Source organism: Cenococcum geophilum, assembly GCF_001692895.1.
Source record: "Cenococcum geophilum 1.58 unplaced genomic scaffold K441scaffold_8, whole genome shotgun sequence".
NCBI classification, from domain to species: domain Eukaryota; kingdom Fungi; phylum Ascomycota; class Dothideomycetes; order Gloniales; family Gloniaceae; genus Cenococcum; species Cenococcum geophilum.
In genome coordinates, this window is record NW_027137566.1 from 2,290,584 (window position 1) to 2,300,291 (window position 9,708).

General features: G+C 31.0%; 1 protein-coding gene across 1 annotated transcript; it reads right to left on the reverse strand.

Moving 5' to 3' along the window:
• Positions 1–3,181: 3,181 nt before the first annotated feature.
• Positions 3,182–9,428, reverse strand: K441DRAFT_518562 (uncharacterized protein; the record flags this gene model as incomplete). The annotated part of the gene is made up of 2 exons (XM_067642127.1): positions 3,182–3,282; positions 9,284–9,428. Coding segments are annotated over 2 exons (246 nt in total), but the record flags the coding sequence as incomplete, so codon positions are not given.
• Between the last annotated feature and the right edge of the window lie 280 nt (positions 9,429–9,708).

Here is a 9,708-nt window from a genome sequence, read left to right on the forward strand (position 1 = left end):
GGTATTATATAATTAAAGGCTTATAATTACTTATAAATATAGAAATCTCTTAGTTCTTTATTGTTTACTACTTTAATTTACTTATTATATTAGTTAAAGTAAAGCATTAAGATATTTAGCTTTTTATATAGAGCGCTTTATTTTAAAGAATAAGCAATACTTAAAATACCTCTATAGCTATACGCTTTAGCCTATCTTTACCCTAAAATAAGCGTAATAATTTAATACTATATTCTAGGTTAGATTAATAGGCTTAAAAGTCAAAGTGACTTAGAACACTTATATAGTACGTTAAAGACTATTTAAGCTATATTCGCAACGGTTACCTTTTCTTCTAAATAGCTAGTAGTGGTGGTTTATTTAGCAATAATACTATCTAGCTATAGGGGAGTATGAGGTCTCGCCGCTACGCTATAGGAATTTAGCTATATTAGCATGGTTACCTTTTACTAAAAATATTAGCTAATAGCGTCCTATGTTAAGCATATATATCTAGCATAGGAGGCGGTATAAGGGTTTATCGTAAGTATATCGCAGAGCTATTTATAGCTAGGTTACGCGGTTACTTTTTGCCGAATAGCTAGCTGATAGTATTATTTAAGCAATATACCCGTCTAGCTATAGGGTGTAATGGGGTCTTACTATAGCACTTATAGGCCATTGAAGCTACGTTAATAGCGTCGCCTTTTCCGGATAAGCTAGCTAGTCAGCGTTTAGGTTAAGAATAACACTATCTAGCTATAAAAGGCGGTCGTAGGGTCTTGTCATATACGCTTATAGGCATTAACGATACGTTAACGCGGTCACCTACTTCTCTGCGTCAGATAGACTAATTTAAATCTTTCTATTTAGCGCTATAGTATTCATGTTGTAGATATTTAAATATATATCAAATGGAGAGTTGACGAGCTGATATTATTCTATTACCTACCCATAGAACACTTCCTAGAATACTGTATAAATCTTAGATTGGTCTTATCTACTATATAGATAATTACGATGTTTATCTTAGTAGGCCACCCTCATAATAGTTTTAATAAACGACTTCCTAAACCTATATATCTTTTATAGTACTAGCAGAGATCTACTACCTAGCGCGAATATCTTCCTCAGCTCGTGAGCATTCGTCTTTCTCTAGAGTATGCGCCGTAATAGAATATATTAATCACCATCTTTATAAAAGGTTTAAATTAGTATCTATCTATAGGCAGATACGATCTATATTGAGCCGATTATAATCTTGTCCGCGCTCTTAGAGATTCTTTAATATAATATACACTTTGTAAACCTGAATAATATATACACAATGTCATACGTACTATAGTAGACTATAGTCGTATAGTAACCTCACTATAGTGCTATATATTCATCTTAGTAGTTCTTATGTATTAAAATAGGTATATAGTGCCTTCTATATATAGTGCTTACTATTGACCTTATTATAGGTTATTGCTGAGGTCATCGATCACTATATGTACTAGATAAGTTCACTCTTATATATAATTTTATTCGTGGTATCTTTCGTTATAGATTCGTTAACTCTAAATAGTAATATAACTCTCACTAGAGTGCTTAATATATTCGGAGATATTATATAAAGCTGATCTAAAGAAGCAGCTTGTAGACGCTGTTAGGGAGATATAAAGCTTATCTAAATACTATTACCAGTAAAGATACATATACGCGCTCATTTTATGATAATATAAATTATCCTATACTAACGGCTCTAGAATATGAACCGTATCAAGAATTTACGGATATAAGATTCTTCACTTACCAGAAGACTGAAAGTCATAAAGACCCATTACACATATTATTAATTATCCGTTAAAAGGTATCACTTCTTATACGAAGATAACTATAATAAACTTAGCTACTGCTTATAGAATATACCATACATTATAGTATACATCTTTAACTTACTTAAGTTTTATATATATCCGCGATTACCTATCCGCCTTATAGATCATCTTCTAGCTATACTTTTAGAATTCTTTATACCCAAAAGCTTTCTAGTATCTCGTAGACTTTTTCTAGTTTATTATTTCTTAAGTTGCCTATAATTTTCGGATAGTTATACTAATTATCCGTCTATATCTTTTCGTAATAAAGCCCCTAATGGCTTTCCTTATTTTATATTTAGTTTAGCTTTACGGCTTAGAGTATCTACCCGCGTATTATCTGTACCTTTAGTATACTAAATCTTAAAATAGTATTCTATAAGTATCTCTGCCCATCTAACCTATTTTTAGTTAAGTTCCTTTATTATTAGGAATCCTATTAGGTTCTTATAATCCGTCTTAACTATAAATAGTTTTTCTATACCTTATAAAAATATTCTCTATTTCTTTAATACTGTAACTATACCTAATAACTCCTTGTTATAGATGTTATAGTTTAACTTTAGTAGTATTATCTTTTAACTGTAGTATACCACTAGGTGCTATCTATCTTAATACTTTTATATAAAGCACGCCCCTAGTATATAGTCTAATATATCCGTCTTTATAACCGTCTCTAGTTTTAGTTAATAGATCTTAAGAACTAGCTCCTAGATAAATAACTTTTTAACTTTTTTAAAAAGTTCTCTTTACTCCTCTCCCTATATCTATAGTTCTTCTTTCTTTATTAACCGTGTAAATAGTTTAATATCCTTTAACTACTGCGCTATAAACCTTCTATAGTAATTATAAAACCCTAGGAATAATCTTAACTGTATAACGTTCTTTAGTTCCTACCAATTTATTATAGCCTTAATCTTCTTTAAATCTATACTAAGTTAGCCTAGTTTAATAATAAATCTAATAAAATCGGTTTTCCTAGTAAAGAACTCGCATTTCTTAATTACTACTAGTATNTATTNTTCTTATAGTCTNTTTAAGACCTATTTAACGTGTTCTCTATATTCTTCCTTAGTTATTAAGTAAATAATAATATCGTTAAAATATACCATAACAAATTCATCTAAGTATTCTCCTAATATATTATTAATACGCTTCTAGAACGTTGCTAGTATATTTATAAGCCCAAATTATATAATTAATGGTTTATATAGTCCTTCCTTTAACCTAAAGGCTGCCTTTTATTCGTTGCCTTCCTTAATCCTAATCTAATAGTATACCCATCTTAGATCTATCTTTGTAAAGATTTACGCATTACCTATCCTATCTTAGATTTTACTAATTAAGGGTAAAGGATACCTATTCTTCCTAGTAATACTGTTTAACTGTCTATAGTCAATACACAGCCTTAGTTTACTATTTTTCTTTGGTATAAATAGTACTGGATAACCCGCTAATGACTACAATAGCCTAATATATCCCTTTTATAGGTTTTCCTAGACAAACTCTTTTAACGCTTTACCTTCTTCTTTAGTAAGCTTATAGATTAGAAAAAACTTTAAACTTATTCCTGGTTTTAACTCTATCTTATAATCCTATACTATATATTCTAATAGCTTTTTACTTTCCAGTAACTATAGTTTTTTGCCGTACTTATGGTATCTCTTTAGTATATAACTTAGTCCTTTTTCTATTTCTTTATAGGTTACTCCTACTTAGTACTATACTAACTTAGCTTATTATTACATCTTATGGCGTTAAGTATCTCTTATATTAACCTAACCTATAATCTAATTAATCCTTAGATTATATTTCTATAATTAAGGCATACTTAATACTACCTTGTCCCGTCCTAATAGTAGGATATTAAAAGACATTTTAATTTATCTTTCTTTAATAGTTATTTAAATAGGTCCTGTTTTAAGATTAATAATCCCTCCTCTATAGGTTATTAGATCTCCTAAAATCATAACTAATAGGTAAGGTTGCTCCTTTTATCTATAAGGTAGTCCCATTCTCTTAACTACTACTAGTAAGATATAGTTTTGCATTACTCCACTATCTATTAGCGCTTTAAACTGCTAATCTTACCAATTAACTTATAAATTTAGGTATTGTCCTTAAATTCCTTTAAGGGTCTAAGGCTTTATCACTAGCTCCCTCTAGTTCTATAGGCCTCTACTTTTCCTAACTATTAGCTACTTAATCCTAGTACACTTAGCTCGCTCTTTAGCTAATACCTAGTTCGCTTTTTATCTTTAATATACTATAGACACGTATTTTCTAGGCATTCCCACCACTATTGTTTATCTAAGTATTCTTTTATAAGGAATCTTCCTAGTTAAAGTACTAAACTTCCTTCCTCTTAGACCTCTGCTGGATGCTATCTATATATATATTTAGCATTCCTATACTATTGCTTATCCGTTATCTAGTATATCCTTATAGGGTATTTCTAATTCTTTTTCTTTAGATTCTTATATATTTCATATATATTGTCTATATATATAATCCATAATAATATATAGTATGCTAGGTGCTTTAGGTTAACTCTTAGCTCGTTTTTATCCCTAAGTTTAAACCTTTATTATGCTAATCTAAACGTTATAACTTTATTTGCAGGTACTAAAATGCGTCTCTTACTTCTCTAGTCCTCTAAATATTCCTCTAGATCCTTTAATATTATAATTAAGGCTCCTTTAATATACGTTATGGCCTTCTCTATAATTAGGTGGTTTTAAATAACTTTTTTATCTAACTATATGTAGAAATCTTCCCACTTATTATTGTGCCTTTGCCTATACTACTTTTAGTACAGCTACTAGAGTATATATAGTCTATCCGTAAGGAAGTATCTTCTTATTACTATATCGTGACAGCCCTTTATATATCGTTTTTTAAACCTAGTTAGAATCCCTAGATCCTCTTTATCTTCTAGTTTAGTAAGCTACTTAGCTCTTAGTGTGCCTGCTCTTAGCCTATTAGTAATTCTTTATACTAGTGCTCTATCCTTTATACATCCTAATATACTAAATCTCTTATTTAGTTTCTGTTCTTGCTATATAATAATTCTTTACCTAAACTCTTTTATGGTTTCTTTTGGTTTACGCCTTACGCTCTAATCCTTAAAGTTTTCGTGCTTCTTAATCTTGGTATTAACTTTTTAATCTTTAGGCTAAATACTACGTTCCCCTAGTAAGTCTTTTAGGTCTATATATCTGTCTCTTAGTCTAACTACTATTTATATTATAGATTCTCTAATCTATAAAGAAGCTCCTTACCTCTTGTTTATAGGTGTCCTTATTTATACTCCAAAATCTTAGTCCCTTAGATTCTTTAATCCTAAGCTTGCTTCTAACTTAAGCTTGGCTCCCGCCTTAGTCTAATTAGGTATTTATGGTGTTCTTATCTCGTTTTAAGAGTCTTAAATCTTACTTATCTTGTCTTAAGAGTCTTATACCTATAGGAAACTCTATCCCGAGCTTATTTATATATTTCTAAACTAAGCTATTGCCCTGCTCTATCGGTTTTCGTTTATTATAGGTCCTTAGGTATACCTTATCTTGTTTTAAGAATCTTAGTTATCTCTTATCTTATCTTAAGAATCTTAAGCCTTTAGCCTTTTGCCTTTATTAAGTACTGAAGTAGTTCGCTATCCTACTTCTTTTATATCTCGCAAAGTGATAGACATCGTGTTTAGTAGGGTTTTAATCCCTACTAATATTCCCTATTCTATAGTAGAATTATTCTTTACCTTTAGTATAATATCTCTAAGGTCTACTTACTCCTAGTAAGCGGCCCTTATTGCCTTATTATTACGGAATGTTTTACCTATATTAAATTCATCGTCCTTAATGTCCGATTTACGAACTGGTTTATTAGTTCCTCTGTATCCTATAGGTGCTGGCTCTTATAGCTAATAGCTTACGCTATACTTAGCGTCCTTATAAATTCGGTATATGTTATTATAACAAAACGCAAAACTTTTAATTAAACATTCTTTTGTTCCTTATAGCATATTATTATCCCTCTATACATGTATATTATCTACCAGTTTTATACCCTTTACTATATAGTAACTCTGCCTACTTCTATAGTCTTTAACGTAATAACCCTATTTTCCGCAATTTATATAAGCTCCTTCTTTAAACCATTTCTCTTACTATAGAGTCCGCCTAAATATCTTCTGCTATTAAGATCCCTAATTCAGCCTCTACTCCTTAGACCTTTAATTACTTAATCCTTATCCTCTAGGTTTTTACGGTTTGCTCTATCTCTTATAAGCTTCTTTAGTACCACTTAGGTCTATTAGCTCTGCGCCATACCATAGTTTCTAACTTAGCTTTTATTATTGCGTACTTTACGCCTTATATAACTATAGAACTCTATTCTAGCCTCTCTTAGCCTATTCCCTTTAGTAGATCTAATTATTAATCTTAATCGCCTAATCTATTAGTTCCCTTAGGGTGTCCGTATCTTCTATTAGGATAATTACGTCCTAGACTTTAGCCTTAAGTCCCTATTTATACTATGCTATAAGCGCCCTATTATTCTACTCTACTTACGTTGCTAGTGTCTAGAACTATATTGTATACTTAATTGCTAAAGTTTATTATATAAGGTTTTGGAGTTTTCTTTCTGCTATAGTTATTTCTTCTAGGTCTTTAAATATCTGCGTAAGTTATTCTATAAATCCTTTCTAACTTAAGAACATAAATCGCATATCTTAGTTAGTGGTTATTATTCCATTTGCCTATATCTCTATAAGGTAAGATTTAAACCACTTAAGTGCTTTTCCTAATAAGAATAGTCCTATATAGGCTATNCAATCNACNGGNNTAGGTAACTTTNCTCCCTCCTATAAGACCTTAAAGTNCATCTATATAAGNAATCCTTTAAGCTTTAACCTCTCTCCTATAAATCTCTTAATTAATAGTAGCTTAATCTTTGCCGCTTTTATCCCATTAAGTCTTTCTTCTAATACTATATTGTTAGCTATTAGCTAGTTAACTATTTCCTATAGCTGTCCGACTGTTATAGGTTACTATAAGTTAGTATCTACCATACTGGTATCACCTCCTGTCCTTAAAGTAGTTGCTGCCGTTAATAGCGTTATAGTGGCTGCTTTTAGTGGCATATTATTCGACTTCTTATATTAATACTATAACTAGGTAGTAATTATATAACGGAACCTTATAGCAAGAACTACGATAGGCTCGTTATTAGGCTAGGTGTGTAGGAAATGTAAGTATAAAAGTTAATAACGTAATAACAACTGGTGGAGTAGTTGCCTAATAGATTAACTCTAATTATATTCTAAGAATCACTATAAGGAAGGAACTATCTAGGTAGGGACTAAGGGTCCTTAAATACACAACCGTACTCCTATAAAATCCTTCTTATACGTGATGTACGTCTTATACGTAAGGTACGTAAGTTCCTCTCGTTCCTCTCGTTTAATACGTAGCATGTTATGTGACCTTAGTTACTATTCCTCGTTATATAGTTCTATCGGCTCTATCCTGGACCATGCCTATATTAACTAACTAGCTTCTTCCGTCTCTTCTCTAAGTAGTCGTAACATTGTACTTAAAGCGTCCGTAACAGTTAGGACGTAGTGGCGCTCTTTTATAAGTTGGTATATTATTATAAGGATATTCTTATAGGTACGGCCGTATCGTTTATAGGGTAGTAAGTTAATAACGAAATCTATAGCGATATCTGCCTATTGTTATATAGGTACTAATAGAGGGTATAATAGTCCTTAGTACTTTATATTAAAGGCCTTAGCGCGCTTATAACTATAGTAGGCGCCTATAAAGTGTTTAACTAAGTCTATTATTTTTAGCTAGAAGTAGTATTAGCTAAGAAGCTTATAAGTTCCTCCTCTACTTAGGTAGCCACTTAATTAAAGGTCGTAGGCTATTTAGATTAGTTGCCATTATAAATTTTCTAAGTTAGGGATAAATAGGCGGCCTCTATAATAGAGCCTGTTTTATTTTACTTTTAAGGCTGCTATATTAATCTAGCCTAAGCTTTAGAGGTTAGTAGGCAGCGTATAGGCGCTAGCGGTCTTTACGGTAATAAGTTAATACAGTAATAAGTTAATAGAGGCGTTATATACTATAGTAATAAGCTTATTAATTTTAGAAGGTAACTCTAGTTCTATAGTATAAAGCTAGGGTATAATTAGTTTTATTATAGGTAGTATACCTAGGGCCAAATTTTATGCTTTTAAGATTATCTATTATTGGAACTAATTATAGGGGTTATCTTTAGACTAAGGAAGGTCTTATAAGCGGCGTGTTAGGCTATTAGGTTTAGTACCTTATACTCCTATTTTATATATAATTTTAAAGTTAAAACTAAAGAGGAACTCGTTCTAATATACTTAGCGTTAGTTTAGCTACTTTATAGTTATAAAGTATTTAAGGTTGCGATAGTCCGTAAGAACTTTAGTTAGCTAGTTAGGCTCTACTAAGGAAAGTTCTAATTAGAATTCTTTAAACGCTTATATAATTATAAGGAGTTCTTTATTATAGATTTTATAGTTATACTTTTATAGTATAAGCTTAGACAAGTAGAATGCGACTAGGTAAAGAAGACTATTATTACCTATCTAAAAAAGGACGCCTGCGTTAATGTAGTCTAAGAAGTTGGTTTTAAAGTAGAGTTGTTGTCCTAGTATAAAGTAAGCTAGGACAGGTGCTTTAGTAAAGGCATTTTAAGGTCTTAGAACGCTTTCTCGTATTTAGGCATCTAGGTAAAGCGTAGGTGTGTTTTTCTTCCTTTTATATAAAGGCCTTTTGTTTATATTATTGCTATAAGTAGTGCTACTATACCTAAGAAGTTGTATATAAATTTCTAATAGAAGTTAGCAAAACTAAGGAAGGCTTATATATCCTTAATGCAGTTAGGGGCTTACTATTTAGTAATTATATATACCTTCTTAGTGTCTATATAGACACCCTTAGTAGTAATAATTAGTTTAAGGTATTTTACTTCTATAACTAAGAATTCGTATTTCTTTAAATTAATATAAAGTCCTACGTCCCTAAGGCGCTATAGGACCTTTTAAACNTGTTTAGTATNCTTAAANGGGTTATTACTATAAATAAGTATATTGTCTAGGTACGTAGAGCAGAAGTCGTTAAGGTAGTCCTATAAGGCGTTATTAAGATAGCTTTAAAAGGTGCCTAGGCCGTTATATACGCTAAAGGGCATAATAGTATATTTAAATTGGCCGAAGCGCAATACGAATATAGTTTTCTATTTATTACCTTCCCGTATTTAGAGATGGTTAAAGGCGGTAATAATATTAAGCTTAGTATAGATTTTAGCTTAACTAAGCCGCTTAAGGGTCTTATATATAAGCGGTACTAGGTATTAGTTTTTAATTATAATAGTATTAAGTCGTCTATAGTTAACGTAGAATTAAATACCTTCTTCTAGCTTCTTAGTAAAAAGGATAGGGGCGGCTGCTGGTAATATGCTAGGATAAATAAATCCTTTATTAAGGTGCTTATTAATATACTTTTTTATAACTAAAAGTTCATCTTTTAATATTAGGTAGGGTCTCTTATAAGGTAGCATTTTTCTTTATTTAATATTAATAGTATAGTTATTAGGTTAATGTAGGGGGAGTATATTTACGCTTTTTTATAAGCATATACTAGTAAAGTTGTAGTACCTCTTAGGGAGGAGCTTATGGAGTTTTTCGTTAGTAAGTCCTTTTTTAAGCTTTATAAACTTCTTAAAGTCTAAAGGTAAAAGTCCGTAGAGTTCCGTAGGGGCGTTATCTTCTAAAAGGTTAACTATATCTATCCTATTACTATAGAGGACGTAGTCCTATTCCTTATTAAGCTTA